Genomic DNA, 17,124 nt, shown 5'->3' on the forward strand with positions numbered 1-17,124 from the left:
TCTTAGAGGTCTTTTCCAACCTTAATGATTCTATGATTCAGAAGGACAAAGGGGACAGTTGGGCATCAGCTGCACCACATTCAGTTGTCTGCTGCAGTAGGGCAGTATTGCCTATTTTAACAGTGGAATTTGATCAAAATGCTTCTAGCAAACACTGGCAAATGCTACATTTGAGCTGAAAACGCCAGTCAGTTGGTGGGATGACTTAGTGCATAGCAGGTCCTTCCTCCCCTTCCATTACTGCTTCTGTTTGAGAGATCATTTCCTGCACGACAGTCTCATAAGGGTATTTGCTTACTGCTGAAGTATTATCTTCCTGGGAAAAAAAAAAGAGCTTTGTTTTATTTCAATGAAAGCTAAAAATCTGCAGAAAAAGCCTAAAAACAATGTCTAAGAGCTCTTGCAATTTTCACTGCCTTCCTATTGTAACATCAAAAGGGTTGCTCATTTACACAGCTACTTGTTTTTTCCCCCCCGACAACTTTGACAAAACCCACATTCCTACTGTGTAAACCATCTGAAGTGGGAGCAAAGAGTCAGCATTTCCAACATTTTGCATTAAAAAGCATCAATCAACACAAACAAACAAGAGCAACAATGTCTAAGAGCTCTTGCAATTTTCACTGCCTTCCTATTGTAACATCAAAAGGGTTGCTCATTTACACAGCTACTTGTTTTTTTCCCCCCCGACAACTTTGACAAAACCCACATTCCTACTGTGTAAACCATCTGAAGTGGGAGCAAAGAGTCAGCATTTCCAACATTTTGCATTAAAAAGCATCAATCAACACAAACAAACAAGAGCAACACACTCCTCTCCCCGAGACTCACTGCATCTAACTTCAGCCACCAGTACAAGATCACATCTAGATTCCCCTTTAAGTCACTGAAGGGATCAGAATGTCCAGAAGCCAATTCAGTCCAAGCTAAAATTGGATGGAAATACTAGTATTTCCCTTAAATACATTAAGGTACTTCTAGTCTGAATCACCAAATGCATCCAAACACTGTTTTCATCATCCCTGAAATGAAGCTGGAGGCCAAAATCCTTTGCAGCTTTAAAATCCCCACCACCATGAGCTTATGCAGGTACGGCATTTCAGAGCAGTTAAACCTTCAGACCAGAGGGGCAGAGCCTATAGCTACTTAGATGAGAGATTTTTAGGCTCAAAAGAAAAAACATATTATAAACGTACACCTGAGACAAAATACTGGCATGAAAGGACAGATACAGAGCAAGTGTGCAAGGTGAAATGTGAACGTTTCCTTCCGTTATCAGGAGTATAAGTGACATGCTTCTCCAAGAGGCAAAAGAGAAGGGTTGCCTCCAGGATCTGAGGAGGTCACTGTCTGCTACATGGTATGAGCAATATTCATACATGAACTGGGCAGACTAAGAGGATACGACTTGGTAATGCCAGGCACAAAAATATCTGCAAGACATAAAATGAAGCAATGTTAAAAACTGTTTGAAAATTAACTCCTAAGTAACTAGGTAACAATCTTTAAAGCTGATGTCTTCGACCTTGCCTATGTATCACAGCTTAACCTAAGTACTGCAAGTCATTTAAAAACATTCAGTTTTAATTAAGCAGGTTAATACAGGGTTGCTTCAGACATGCGAGCGAGGGCCCCTCTGCATTGCTAGCATACCATCACAGACCTCACATATAGGAAAAGTAAGCCTTCTAGCTATAAGGCTCTGGATCAGACTCTCAGATCATCAGTTTAAATAAGTTAAGAGTCAATTACACGTCAACCTTTCTTGGATGTTAGGACATGAATTGAAACAGGACCATAAAAATCAAGTAACTCATAAAGCGACTTTCACCTCTAAAGATCTGCAAGTTTTATGAATTCCAACAATAAAGTCACTTCCCAGCAAAGAAACGCTCTGCCAGCACAGCAGCATTTTCTGAGCGTGTTATTCAGCAGGACTAAGTTTCTCAGAAGTACGACTCCTGCAAGGGGAAGGAGAGAAGCAGGGACTGGAACACCTAAGCGCAAACAGCTAATCAGTAAGGAGCTGTTTTCCACCTATCAAGTTATTTTCTCAGGATGCCAACCATCAAGGCACAGAGTAGTTTTGTTTTTTTTTTAACTAAATCTAAAGGACACCCTCCAGCTCTGATATCCCATTTACTCAAGTGCACCACGAACTAGGGGAAAAAGAAATCTCTCAATCTCTCTACAGACTGTTTTAAGGACGGCTGTAGCAGAGAAGCCTTTAAAAAAAGAAAACCTCATTGAAATAATGGAGACCTGCTGCCGTCAGTGGGTTCTGGATCAAGCCCAAGAGGAGAGGGCCAGCGAGGTTTTATTTGCCTCCCACAGAGCATCAGGAGGAGACCTGGAAAGACACAGGAGCACCAGGAGAAGGGCTCTCCTCTTCCCTCCTCCCACGAGCACAGCCAATCGAGCCGAGACAGGAGGTGAGGCTCGACAGCAGTAACTCTGCCAACTTGAAGGAAACGTCAGGGTCTGGAGAATTTCCTCACGTGTTTCCAATGTGTTTTTTATGCATTTTATTGCTCATCTGCCATGCAGATCAAAAACGCTGGAGGGATTCCAACTATTTCACACAGAATCTCACACTCCAGGCTGGCTGCAGCCCCAAAGCCTGAGTTTCTTCACTTGAAATACTGCCCAGTGTTATTTTGGGATGTGACCTGATAGCGGAAGCCCACAGGGACCCTGAAACGATAACTGTTCCAGCTGCGATTGGTTGCCCAACCCTTGCCGATGCCAGCATGGGTTTGTCAGTACTGCTGACAAACAAGGACTCAGCAGCTAACACCTTCTTTTCACACCACAACAAAACCATGCCTGAAATCACACAATCTGGTACCCAAAGGAGGGGGCAGGGGAGTTCATCTATCTCAGGAAAAGGGTTGCAAGTCCTGGCATGACCAACACAAGGGAGCGGGTTAGTTTATGCTGGAAACAGCAAGGTTTCTTTTATATGAAAAGAGGAGCCACCATTTCACTATCTGATACAAGTTCATTTGTTAAACAAACACAAAGATGAAACAACAAGAAATACTTAAGATCAAGGTAACAAAACCCCAGAGGAGAAGAGATTCAAGGCTCCACTCTGGCCCATCCCACTGATCTGGAAGAGCAGGAAGACTGACCAGAAAGCAAATTGATCTCCTCACTGGGGACTGCAGCTTTCCTCTACTACTCCCCTGCCCATCCCCAACCTAAGTGCATATGAAAAGTGTGGGGGAAGAGGGAAGGAGCGTAGTCAGACTGTAATGATTGTAGGCACTATCAGATCACTAGATAGCACTCAAGGAAATTATGATCTGGAGACGAGCATGTGGTGGAGCTTATAAATTCTGTAAGGCCAGTTGTTTCCATAAAGATGCTTACAAGCAAGACCAGAGAACAATGGCTAAATTTATTCGCCCATTCTTTCTGGAAGGGAAAAAGCCTCTTCATTGCTTCTGACTAATTGAAATACCTACTTTCTATTACAATTTCACTTTATCTGCAGTTTCTTTTCCACTCATTCAAGAACTATCAACACTTAAAAATCACAAGCTTGTCCTTTCCTTCTATTTCCACACCCAAAATACCTCAATCCTCTCTATCACAAAAATTACACAGCTGACTGGCAAGCTAGGATCTCCCTGCTATTTTGGGGAAATGGATAGACTCGTTCCTCCTTCTACAGTACAGGCAACTGAATCTTGCATCTTATGCTTCACAAAGCACTTTATCTCGTAACACAAAGCAGCCTGGAGACCTCACTGTGCTCCATTTACACCAGACTTACAGATCCACATCACGTCCAAGAAGACACCTTGCAAAGCTGACTTGAGATTTCCACAGATGTGACTGGAAAGGGCTCTGCAGCCTGCCACCGCCTTCCTACTTACTGTATGCCTCTTCCAGATTGCTTCCCCAGTAGAAACCAGAAGTTGGAGCTGGGGAACACAAGTTAAGCTACAGTAGAAATCCAGTTGATACTTTTCATCTAGAGGGAGTTATAATCTACTGTCTCCAAAGTTTTTTCTTGCTGACAAATCAAAGAGTCAGAATGGAATTTTTCAGCCTCTGAGCTGGTCCAGCTTACCAGAGGCACGCTGGAAAGGGCCCGCACTCCCGCAAGTCCTGCATCACCACCAGCTCAATTTCAACTGCCATGCTTTAAAATGCTGACAAAATCCATCAGCACGTACCACCACAAACACGAAACCCACTGAGCACTGGCTCTCAGAGTCTGGTAGGCAGCTGCAGGCTCACTGAACACCCTGGGTGGGAATGTAAAGACCTACCATCGCCATAAGAAGAAAGCAAACTATTCCAAAGCCAAAGCAGATTTCCAAGTCCTGTCCTATCCCAAAAATATACAAGTTGTCCCAGGGAAGATCACCATTCGCCTCACTCTGCTCTTCTACCATCGGTTATCGTGCAGAAGATAACAAGCCCATCTTTAGAGCACCAAAAGATGATCATCATTCTTGATGCACGTATGGGCTGGACAAGAGAAAAAGGGGAGGAGGAGGAAGGATGTGTGCAGGATCTCTCTCCAATAAAACCTCTCACCACATCTAGAACGCTTCTGGAATTTAAAGTGAAGTGAAAGATGCTATTAACGCTCTGATCCCATGTGTTCTGTACCCCATCATACTTTGGGAGGAGTGGGGTAGAAACCAAAAATATCTATTTTTAAGCTGCCAGTTTACCTGTTACTGATTTTGTGTTCATACATGTGTGGGAAGCATGTTCATCCATATTCCCAAACTACCCAAGATGACTAAAGACTAATCAAACATAACCAAAGTCTATCAACGCAAGCTGGTGTCCCCTTGACCATATACAGCTTTCCTCCACTGCCACACAGCTCTCGCCTCTTACTCTCCGAGGCGCTGAAAAGTTTGTTTTTAGTTTAACAGGGAAAGATGACTTTCTCCTGGCATAAAAAACAGGGAATGCCCAAAGGAAGATCACTGCCACACTAGCACGAGCTGCACAGTACACTTCTGTGTTTTATGAAAGCTTTTTAAATTCATGGCCTTCCCTCTTCTATCCCCCTTCAAAATGGCACTAGATCAGCAATCAGAAGGAACAAAGGGATTTAATTATGCAATGAAATCACTGTATTTGACCCCTCGGATATGTCCCTGGAAACTCAACCTCTGATCTGCACAAGGACCACATGTGAGCAACTAGAAACTAGATAGTTCTCAGGTTCTGCAGCAAGCTCTTTTGGAGAAAAACCCAAGATCCTGGTTAGAAAACTAAGCATGCATAAAAACCTTCCAGTCCTATTACGTGCCACTTACTCATCCAAGCAGTCCTTAGGTAAAGGAAATAAGTGCTAGACTTTTACTACTTCAAGGGAAAAACACCTGCCCACTAAAACAAATATCAGGAAGGTAACACTACCAAGGCTTCAGCCTCTGCTAGATGGAGTCCATATTCCCTTCCTTTATGAGGAGTTTAAGCTCCTCTCAGGCATCAGTGCTGACAATTACAAACCTAAGATGGGGACTAGAACATGCAGGAGAGATTCGTGCGGTTTCCTTGCTCAAAAAAGAAGCTGAAAAGCTCATTCTTCCAGGCTGGCTTTAGACAAACTGGTAGAAGCTGCTGGCTCTAGCTGCACTGCAGGAAAAAGAGCATTTGGAAAGGAGGCTGTCAGGAGGAGGGGCTCAGTGTCACACAAGAAATTTTACTCTGATTGCAAAAATAAGCTGCTGTTCTAATCCACCTCAGTAAATCTAGGTGAGTCTGGTTGTTTAGCAGAAAGCAGGTACAAAATAAAAAGGGAGGACGATAGACGGAAGTGCTGCTGGCTTTACTACATTCCTGCACCGGGACCCCTCGGGAACCAGCCAGCACTGCTACCGCAGCAGCCATTGATTTTTCAGAGGTCGATACTCCACTCCCACAGATCTACTCGGCAGGCGCTTTAATCACATCTACTGCTCCTACCCTGTGCCACCCCCTCCTTCTCTTCCCCCTCCAAATAAAATAAAAAAAAAAAAAAAAAAGGGGGGGGGGGGGGGCAGGCAAGGGGGCTTTCCTCCCCCTTCAAACACTGAGCAGACTAACAAATTTCGTATTTCATCTCTTTGGAGAAGAGAGATTCAAAAGCTGTAGTTGCAGCACAAAGTATAGAAGGAGTAACATGATTCATCCACAGAACAAGATGTCGCTGAAGGGAAAACCCACCATGCGGAAGGCCAGCACTCCCACTCGGGGAGCGCTGGGTGCTGAGCTCTTCTGCAGGACCCTGGGAAATGCAGCAGCAAAACTCTCCAGAAGAGTTTCCGTTTAACCCTTCGAAAGCCGCTCAGCTTCTAAAAAGTACTGCCAGGTTTATCTAAACACTGATACAACAAAGTATTCAAAGCAGCAGTGGTAAATGCTGAAGTTTTGCTTGACAGAGTAGCGTCACTTTAGCTAACACAGACGTTGGCCTGGCCATCCAGCAGCAGCGTTGCAACACAAAAGGATAAAACCTCCGGCTTCAACAGTAACACTGACCCTGAAACAAGTTGCAGGAAAGAAGCATGGAGGACCCCAGGCACGATGAGCAGCAACGTTGCAGCAGCATCAGAGGATGCTCTCAGCAACACTGATTTTTTGGAGGGTGTTGGGGATGCAGGGGGAGCGAGACCTACAAGTTGATCACATCAGTCAGAAAGGCTGGTCTGACACCAGGCCTTGGGAAGGCAAGTGTAAGCGAGAAACTAGTACAGGTCTCAGATGACAGACCACAACCCGTTTATTTAAAGAGCTTTTGTTTTTCTTCCAGAGGTTTTTAAGTATTCTACTTCAGTCTGAAGACAAACCCCAGATCATATAAAACACTAAATCACGTAAGAGGCAGGAAGCTACCCTCTTATTGCCAGCCGTAAGGATATTCCAATTCCCCAGCAGTGCTTCCTCTGGAAGGCGCTTTCCAGTCTCCGATGTGTTCAATTTAGACTCCAAAGCATTTAGTCATCTCAGCATGTGATTATGCCACCATGCCAACCACACGAGTTAGGGTGGGCAAAGAAACGCAGCAAAGGCAGGAGCCTGAAATAATTAAAAAATTAAAAAGGCCCCTGTTCAGGCCAATACTTTGGATTTTAAGACAACTCAGCTTTTAGTATTGTTATCAGCCTCTTTGAAACAATTAAGAGTGACAGAATCAATTTCTAAAAAAGCAGAAGGAAGGAAGATTTTAGGAGAGAACAAGATTTCTAAGGTATCAGGTATTTGCAAGCCTTATGAACCTGACAGTCCTCTCGCTGGAAGAAGCTGCTGAAGAGACAGCTGAAAGCTGGCAGCTCCTTCCCAAAGTCCGTCGTACCTGTGGGGAGGCAGTGATGGAGCGACACGAGGGGCTACGGCTGAGCCCCCTGACACTGCCAGATGCGGCATCTCTAGAGAAACCACTTCCAGTCAAGAACCCGTCTGCAATACCGCATCCAGGTACCGCTGATCTGAATGGGACAGAGAAACTGAAGAAAACATGGAAAGAATCAAGGAAATTCTCCTCTCGCCCTGGCTCAGAGCAGCAAGTGTGCACGGGAAGAGGCGACATAACCATGGAAACCTGGCCCAGGCCAGACGCTGACGTACGCCCAGTGCTACCCTCAGGGTCAGGGTGCCAGAACAGTCAATTCCTAGAGATGTCACTTCTTGTCATTTCAGGAAATTAAAACTTTTTTTTTTAAAAAAAAAAAACAAACCCAAAGGTTTCTATTTTCCTGGGTAAGACCTCGTTCAAAATTATAATAAAAAACAATTACACAACTCCTCCTCCAACTACCAGGACTTGTTTGAAATCACGGCGCGAACCTTGTACTCACAAGGGTGCGGGCACAAGCTCATGTGAGCAGCGTGGCTGCTGCAGGAAGGGAGCAGAGCAGACCCAGCCTTGGGCCCCTGCCATGCTCCACATTTGAGCGCCATGTGGAAACAGTTTTCTCCACGGCATTTATGATCGTGCACGTCTCCAAGACAAGTCAATCCAGCATGCCAAAAGGACATTAACAGGAAAATGATTCCTGTAAACTGAAAGCTCAGGTGTGGCAGCGTTTAAAACGCGTGCAGCGCTGTCAGCCGAAGTTAAACACCTTCATTTATCCTTGCAACCACTCCACGCAGCAGATGAAGGTCACACCAACATGGACTCTCCCTCCCCTGCACGGTGTGGGACCTCCGGCAGGGTTAAGTTTTGATGGAAAGGGAAGAGGATGAGGCTAGTACGGCCGACATCAGACTGACAAGAGGCTTCCGCACATTTTAAAGGGTCTCCAATGACACCAAGTCAGCAGCAAAAAGGAAGTGAAAAACTGATTTCCCTGCCCTACAACAACGAGCTTCTTGAAAGCATGTTTAAAAGCGGAGGGTCACCTCGCGAGGCGTGCGCTTCAGCAGTTATGGTGCAAGGAGCAGCTCTGTATTTTCAGGCTGCGGCAGCGCAGGGGATGCGTGTGACAGAGCACAGACTATTGTTCGGGATCCAAGACCAGAACTGGTCATCCTACAGCAATTTCCTGATTAAACACTGACCCGCCTAGTCACTCTGGTCGGGCCTAGAAGAACAAGAGCCCGTCCTCTCCCGAGCGAGCTGCCAGCCGTCCCTACCGCCCACCTCCACGCGGAGGTCGCCGTCTCCTCTTTCACTTGGGTCCGTAACTGAAATCGCTCCTAAGAAAACGAAAGGCTGGGGGTTAGGGGAATCTGTGCGAGGCGTGCAGGCAGGAAGCAGAGCTGAGCTGCTCGCGACCAGAATAGAAACAGGAAACGAGCCCGGCATCGAGCATAGCGCAACCCGCCGCCAGCGCAGGCTCCCGCGAAGCTGCATCAGCGGCTCCGCGCGGCATCATCTCGAAAGGGACGCTTATTGGAGGCGGAGGGCTCTGCGCAGCCCGGAGCAGGCCCGGGCGATGCAGCGCAGGGTGGGGAGTTTCCTCCCGAGCACCGGGTCGGATTAGCTCAGTTCAAACCCGGAGGAAGGGGTGGGAGGAGAGAAAATTGCCACATGGACAAACAGCTGAGCAACCCCGAGAAGCAGGTCACAGGCACGAAACATGTCACTGGAGTGGCTGGAAGATTAGGGTAGCTTTGTGAGCGGCACTCCACGCTCTCCACAGCTGTAGAGGTTATTAGCAAAATAAAAAAAATTACAAAAAAAGGCACAGCCTTCTCAAGAAACCACGCAAAAATGATGGCCACAATCACACACCAAGAAAAGCTTAGGCAGCGGAGCTTCAGTCAGGAAAAAACATTTTCAACTCCCCGTATCACTATAACTTGGGATAGAAACCTTCGTATCAGCATAAACTGGAATGCACCGATCTCTCTCATATCAGCATTTTGGGTATTGTGCTCCTCTGGGCAAGCCTCCGGGTGCCGGTGTGTTTATCTGCATATCCACTGTGATGCCCAGGCACCACAGCATGCAACTACCCTGCTTTGAAATACATACATCACTAATCCCTCTCTTAAGGCAAGCAATAAGACAAGCTCAAAAGGCCAAATACAAACCAAACAGAAGCAGGAAGTCCCATATGGAAAAAGAAAAAGGGGGAAGAAAAAAAAAAAAAAGAGCCTGAAGTGACCAGCAAATTCAACTATAAAAGGTTCTTTTCCCCTCCCCCAAAAGAAATTGTCAAAATGATTAATTTTGAGCTCAAAAAATTTTTAAGAAAACGTTCTTTTCCTGGGCTGCACCTCCCTCCCCATCCACGGTAGCTCCGAGATGTTTTTTTGTTGCATTTCAGCCTGTTGCATCGATTATTTCCAGGTCAAGGGACACAGCTGACAGAGCTCAACTTTATTCCACTTCCAAGTACCTACAGAGTACAAGTTGAAATGAGCACTTTGTAAAAATGGAAAATCCAAACGGTGCTTCCCTGACAACCTCCAGAGTGTCTAAATTCAGAAACTACTTGACCTAAGAAAGGAAGAAGTAATCAAACAAAAAATACCCCACAACTGCTGGGGATATTCACAGAATGGTTCTTTCTGCACAAGCCAAAACTCTGCAGCCTCATTCTCCTCCCCTCCCCACAAAACCTAGTTTTGTTAAATCCATACTGCAAAGATCCAAGACCAAAACACACGTTCAGAAGTTAACGTGGATCAGGAATTTGGTTTCAGTTGGTTATATTCCTTTCTGCCATTGACAAAACACTTTTCAGACCTGAAGTCAGAGATGAACCAGTGACATGCAGCTGAATAGGCAAAAGAGTTTTCCAACAGTGCAAAATACTGAGATTAAAATGATTCCCACTCCACATCAAGATGGAATTAAGTTGCCCAAAAAAGGGATGGGGTTTCTCCCTCAGGCTACGCAGTACACTGAGCAAAACTAAGGACAGTCTGGGGTGGGAATTCTGAAACTTCTGTACAAGCTGCCCCAGTTTGCTTCATTACGTTATTTGCTGCAACAAAAACTCAAACACAGCCTTGCTACTTCAGGACCTCCAAAACCTTGCCAGTACCTGTCCTCCTGGTTCAGCCAGAAGTCCCTAAGCCTTTCCCATCAAAGCACTGCTGAAAACAATACCTCTCACAAAAGTTTTGGTTTCCACAGATAGGAAAGCTTCACTGAAGAAATCCCAGAAGGTCCAGTGAAAGGCAAATACAAGCCATTATATACTGGTATCAAATCAGTTCTGCTTTATAAATGGCTTTTGGGGCCAACCTGGAAGTCCTAACACCACAGCTATCAACTTCTGTGGCCGGGAAGGTATAAACAGCCTGGCGTGGCAACCACTGTCTCGATGCCCTACTCCTCATCCATCTCAAAGACATCAGAAACTTGCACTCAACTCCTTCAAGGCAGCCCATAAGACAGAGACTGGGGCAAGATAATAATCCGTTGCATGTTTCATAATGAGATACAAAATTCCTTCCAACAAACCTAAAAGTCCAGAGAACTTGACAGCAGAACTGATTTGCAATCCAAACCCAAATGCATGTCCTAGCACCCTATTTGCTTCCCCTGTACTTGCTACCAGCACCTTCCATGTCTCAACAGAAAGCAATTAACAGCTGGAAATATTTCACTCCTACAGACTCAGAATCCAAGCCTCAAAAGGTAAAGACACCGAATCAACTGGATACGACTTGCCAGGAAGAATTCTTTGCTAAGGAGAAGAGACTAGGGAATCTCCTGGGAGAAACAGATTTATACTCAGGATTACTATTCCTCTATTACACCCAGACACAAAAGACTACACTTCACTTCTCCCATACACAATAGCAATCTAAGTTTAGTTTAGCTGCAATCCTGACAGAGCCTCCCTAGGGAAGCAGCAAGTTCTTCAGAGAAATTCTTCATCTAGCCTGCTACCAGCCAGGACACTTGCATGGATGCATTGCTCTTTAAAAGGCACCAGTGAGTTCAAGTTAGCAGCAGCATTCTCCCCCAAAATACAGCAAGTATAATCTTCAGAAAGGGAACAACGAACCAGGAAATGCTTAAGCTAGAAGAGCCTATAACACAAGCAGAAATGGAAGACCAGACTTTTTGCTACTTACAGATGAGCAGACAAAGCATTAGAGAAATCAGTAATTTGACTCTTCTGCTGTTAAAAGTCTGAATATGGGAACATTGTCAGGAAAAAGTTCAGTTAGTGATACAAAAATCATTATCAGGAAGGTATCTTGAAGACCCCCACCCAGAACGATCAACAAGACATTTCTCAGGCAGATCCTAACAAAGCCAACAAGAGCTCATAGGAGTTGACCAACTTGACAATGTCACCATCTAGGAGATCACCATCTCCCGAAATGGTGATAGGATCAGCCGAAGAAATATTCCCCCCTTTATTGCTTAGAATTCCAACATTAATGTTGATGTACACTATTAACGTGTAAAGGCCAAAGACTCGTAAAGGCACTGGGTACATAAACTTAACACTTCATAAGAACCTAAAAAGCAGCAACCTCCTTTTCCTGCTGGACCTGACCTATGTTTAATTAAAGATGATGCACGGCATGATTTGCCCCGATTCCAAGATACCCAGGTGAGCTATTCCACAGCGCCCACTGAGGCTTGGAAAAGGGCTCAGAACTCCACAAAATATTAAAAGCCCACAAACTAACTATGCTTCTGTAAGTCATACATAATGGCAAAACAGGGATCTAGGAATCCTCCCGAGTAGGATAAAACTTTCTAAACCAGACAGACTGAGCAATATAAGGAAGATAAAAAGAAATTGATAGCACCCTTTCACGTAGCTCTTTTGTTTCTAAGCATCCCCAGGCCAAACTTCGTGCAAGAGACTGATCACTGAAAGAAAGAGTTGGCTTCCATACACCTCAGACGTCCTCCCTTTAAACCATTCCACAGCATCACCGTCTGATGATCTAAATCTCTATTTACAGACAGGGGTGCTGGTCTCATCCTACAAGATCCTAGCAAGAAGACAAGGAATTATGAAACATGCGCAAGAATAAGGGTGAGTTTCTGCAGGGGGTCTCCTTTTTTTAATTTTTGCCTACCAAGGAAGATAAGGCCCAAAAACACACCGGGGTCAGGTAAGCTGAAGACTGCCTGATTTCTTAAATGCAAATTATTTGGTGATAAAGTCAGGAAAACAAGATGACTATAAAGTCTGTTTAAAACAGAAGCGAGCTTTATAGCTAGCCAATTCTAAAAGCTGGACCCATTTTTTGCACCCTGAATTTCTCTTCAGCAAACCTCTCAAGTACCTGATCAGAAATTGGTGGACATTTAAAACTTTTAAACTGGATCAAATTCCCTCATTTCTAGGTTCCTTCACTCTTACAGCAGAGATGGATATCTGTTCTTAAACTGCTTGGGAAAAGGGAAAACTCGAAAGGGGCCAAATACATTTAACCGCAAGGTATAAAACAAACTCCCACTTGGTGCTGAGAAGGAGGCACTTCTGCTAAGCAGAGCAACTAATTCCTATAATCTGAGTCAGAGGGCGCTGATTGGTAGGATTCATGAAGGCTCTATCAACAATGCTACTGAACAGGACTTCCCACCGTTCGGAGCTAGAGCAATTTCTTCAATTACTTCAGTGGCTTCACTTTTCCTACATTCTTTGCCAGAAGATGGGTCACATGGAAGAACTTGTGGAGAGGCAGAGTGGAAAGAAACATGCTATTTAAAAGGATTTTTCCCCAGGCCTCAGAACAAATTAAATCTTTGTAATCAGGGTCCAAAAGGCAAAAAAAAAAAAAAAAAAAGAAGAAGAAAAAAGAAACAGCCCACAACTACTCCCATTAGGTGGCCAGAACTAGAATCACTTTGTATTTTGGGTGACAATTTGTACCCACAATCCAAAGGAATTATTTCAAGGGGCTCACAACAAAGCTGTTCTCATTGCTGAGAGCAAAAATAACTTTGCTATATACACAGCTCACTCTCCTCTGACCAATCCAACTGCAGCTTAGAAAACTGACTTAGCCAGTGCCTAAACAAAAAAAATAAAAGCTCGCTCACTTCCTACTGGTTACAATGAAAGTAACCAGCAAAATCAGAACTCAGCAGCTCAAAACTTTTCCTCCAAGTCAGAGGCACAGACCAACTTGTGCAAATTAATCGAAACTTTTAACTCTTCTCCATTTTCTTCATACAGTTTTAACCCAAAGTTAAACTGTTCTGGTCCAAAAACTGCTGGAACACTAGGCACTAACCTCATGCCCAACTGTTCACTGTGCATACAGCAAGCAGATTTAGAATGCAGAAGAAAATATAATTCTCTATCTGTCAAGGAAGGAGCTATCTGTGACTGATCTTCCTCGCTCCAGGTACTAATAAACTTGTCTTTTTCACCAACTGTTCAGTTAGATTGGACCAAAGAAGCTTAAATCAGCAGCATAAGGATCCAATGACACAGAAAGGGAACCGCACTGCCGGTCTGCTAACCACCGCTGCAACAATGGGCTGAAGGAACAAGAAAATAAAATAAAAATGAGACGCCTTCCCCTGAAGGCCAGGGCCTACTCTAACAGCAGTCAGGTACTTCAGACACTGCGAACAGAAAGCTCAAAACAATCTTTTAGGTACAACATGCAGACCAGAGCATTTAGGGTTAAACTTTACTCTCAAATCCATTACTTTTGTAAATTACATTTCATCTCCAGTGGGAAGCCAGAAGCTAATGACTTAGTAAAAAGCACAGGCAGCCTCCATCATTCCCATTTCCATGTGGAATACTACCAGTGCTAATTTATCCTGCTGTGCTTCTGATTGCCCTCGCCCCATTCACTTCTAGATCAGCTCACCACTCACCGGTAGGCTAGAAGGTCTGGACTGAAGATTCAAGTTCATATCTTCTTGCCCTTTACTGGAAGCCATTGAGGGAGCAGATGATGCCTGGGACCCAAATGAGTCTTGAGATAACTCCTGAAACATCAAGAAACACCAAAAAAAAACCACAAATGGGAATAAAATAAAGGCTCTGCTGGAATCACTCTGGTATATTCTCACATTGTGGAAGAATTATGTAGCCTCGGTGACATTTGCCCAAAACAGGAAATAAGACAGAAAAGAGTTCAAGCCAGCACGCCTACTGCTCCGCAGGAGGACAAACGCTGCCGGACTGCTACAGAGAGTGTTGGGAGTAGAAGTCTAAAACATGACGAAACAGTAATTCTCCGGCTTTCCCTTATTACAGATCCTGAAGAACAGAGACCGTCCTGGGAGACTGCCCACTTAGCTTCTTGATCTTCTAACATCTTACAATAGCTCCAAGTACTTCATTACACAAACAAGGCGAGTCAATTAAAATCTTCAACTTTTCAAAAGCTAGCTTCAGTGCGTTACAGTGGTTGCTGAAAGGCCCCAGCTAGCTTTTCACACAACTATTAAAATTCTATTAAGCCTTGCTGAAAATAAATACAATTTATTAAAAAAAAAAAAAAAAAAAATCTGCTTCATGATTTTATCTTCAATTCCATGCACTTGCTGCTTTATTTCTCCTCCCTAAAGCCAAGTTTTACATCTAAGAGCAAACTCTTCTGTCACCATCTATGTGTCACTCTGCAAACTGTGTTCTGCTGTTGTGCTAAACCCAGTAGCTCTGTAGACCACCTGGAGAACTTCCACAGACCACAGTGTGAAAACCATTCGAGTACGAAATCCTTTAGACTGGTATTGCCGAACAGCAGCATTCACTCGACACTAGTCTTCAAAACTGCAGTATTAGCATGGCTTAGCCTGTTACCACCACCATATCTCTCTGTAATAGATACAGATCTAGACACAACAGATATTGCCATAATCATTCCAGCCAGCTTGCTGACGTGTAGTTCAACCGACTTTAATGCACAAAGAAAAGGATTTGCCCAAGTTTCTGTAAAAATCACTTACAGAAGGAAACAAAGCAGGAGACAGCCTACCTGAGGAGGGGGGAAGCGTTGCTGGGAGTACGCAGACTGCTGCTGCTGCGGCTGTGACTGAGGGTATGAAGATGACTGCTGAGAAAGAGCCGAGGAAGCTGTCTGCTGAGTTTGTTGCTGCTGCTGGTAGGGCGACTGTGACTGCTGCTGTGAGTAGGGAGGCTGACTCTGTTGATGTTGCTGGGCTGTGGACTGCTGTTGAGGATATGGAGTTGGGGACTGCTGATGGGGCGGCTGGGACTGCTGCTGAGAATACGCAGGCTGCGATGTCTGAAGTTGCGGAGGTTGAGACTGAGGCTGTTGCTGCTGCTGATAAGAAGGCTGAGAGTGAGGGGTCTGGGATGGAGGCTGCTGAGAATATGGAGGCTGCTGCTGCTGGGGATGAGGGCTTTGCTGGTTGTAATAAGGAGTCTGGCTTTGCTGCCCATATGCACTGGGGCCCTGCTGTCCGTAAGGAGGAATCTACAGAAGAAGAGGGTAGAGTTATATCAGTTATGAAGGTATTTTATATACATACACACAAAGTAAGATTATGCTCAAGAAGAAAAAAATTCAGAGACCAGAGCAGTTAACTGGGAATGTACTGGAAATGCCACTACCTGTAAGGAAACCTCCCAGACAACAGCAAAAGTCACTTGTGTATGACATTATTCTTGGCAGCAACAAAATTTTAATAGGCACCATACCTAAGTTTTTAGGGATCCCCATCTGACCACCCTTCAATGATAGTAGTATCGAAAGGAAAGACTGCCTGCTCAAAAAAAAAGGCAGCCTTTTGAATCCTGCAAACAGTCCAGCAGGAGCCACTTGGATCATGCAGCGAGCCAAAACCGACCTGAAGTCATTTCTTCTGTAAAGAACAGCTGCGTCTTTAACAGAACACAGTGGAAGGACTATCTTACTGCCCTCACTATTGTTCCCTTGTTTGATTCACTGCTCTGCCGCTGCCTCTCTTGGAAGCAAGGATTCCACAGGTCCTCGTACATCGACCACACCTGCATCCAGGTGTGGCACAACACGTAGCCTAAAGAAATGCCATTTTTACCTAAGCAACTGATTCCAACCTGGTTGAAGGTGGTCCCTTCAGAAGACACAGTACTTTGTTGCTCTTCTGCCTGCCCCTGCTGTAAACAGAGACTACAGAAGCTTGGGTGCTCTACCTGTTGTGCATATGAGATGCTGCCCATTGTACTTTGTGTCCTGCTTTGCATTCCCATGGGATATCTCTGGGGAGTTTGTGGCCCATACGGCTGTCCTGGATAGCCATGTCCTTGCTGTGGCCCCGCCTGAGGTCCCTGTTGTTGTGTGTACGGGTTGCTTCCTCCATACGGCTGAGGCCTCATCTTCCCCATCTGATCCATCGGGCTTGAAGGCTGCAAAGCAAGTTGTGACACACGATGTACGTCCAGCTACATGTAGGAATCGTTCACAACTTCCCAAAAACCCCAGAAGAAAACTTCAGCAGGTTGGTGCAGAGAAGCAGAAGCTCGTCTGCCTCTTCTCAGGTGCTAAACCCCACAGTTACATTCTGAATTACAGCAGGATTCCTGCTGCCCTTTCAAACCTACAGACGTTTCACAAAGAACAAACGCAATAAGAAGACATTTTATGCTGACATATCTCCCGTGGCCAGAGGACAGGAAAGAAGCGGGGAAGGATCATTAAGGAAGATGAATTATCAGTGTAAGTGGCTTTTCCCCATAGTAGGTAGTAGTTTAATGTCCAGATATTCCACAACAAGGTAAATTTAGGCTGAAAATTTAAATATTCACAAGAAACACCACA

General features: G+C 44.8%; 1 protein-coding gene across 1 annotated transcript in view; it reads right to left on the reverse strand.

The window, feature by feature from the left end:
• Positions 1-16,710, reverse strand: part of ARID1A (AT-rich interaction domain 1A) — a 41,878-nt gene extending 25,168 nt beyond the window's left edge. Inside the window, exons 1-3 of the mRNA XM_009276208.2 lie at positions 16,500-16,710; positions 15,340-15,801; positions 14,231-14,344 (exon numbers count right to left, since the gene is read on the reverse strand). Of these exons, the coding sequence (XP_009274483.1) occupies positions 14,231-14,344; positions 15,340-15,801; positions 16,500-16,700 (777 nt within the window). The 5' untranslated portion in view covers positions 16,701-16,710. The remainder of the gene's footprint in view (positions 1-14,230; positions 14,345-15,339; positions 15,802-16,499) is intronic.
• Between the last annotated feature and the right edge of the window lie 414 nt (positions 16,711-17,124).

This window comes from Aptenodytes forsteri, unplaced genomic scaffold (genome assembly GCF_000699145.1).
Source record: "Aptenodytes forsteri isolate BGI_AS27 unplaced genomic scaffold, ASM69914v1 Scaffold321, whole genome shotgun sequence".
NCBI classification, from domain to species: domain Eukaryota; kingdom Metazoa; phylum Chordata; class Aves; order Sphenisciformes; family Spheniscidae; genus Aptenodytes; species Aptenodytes forsteri.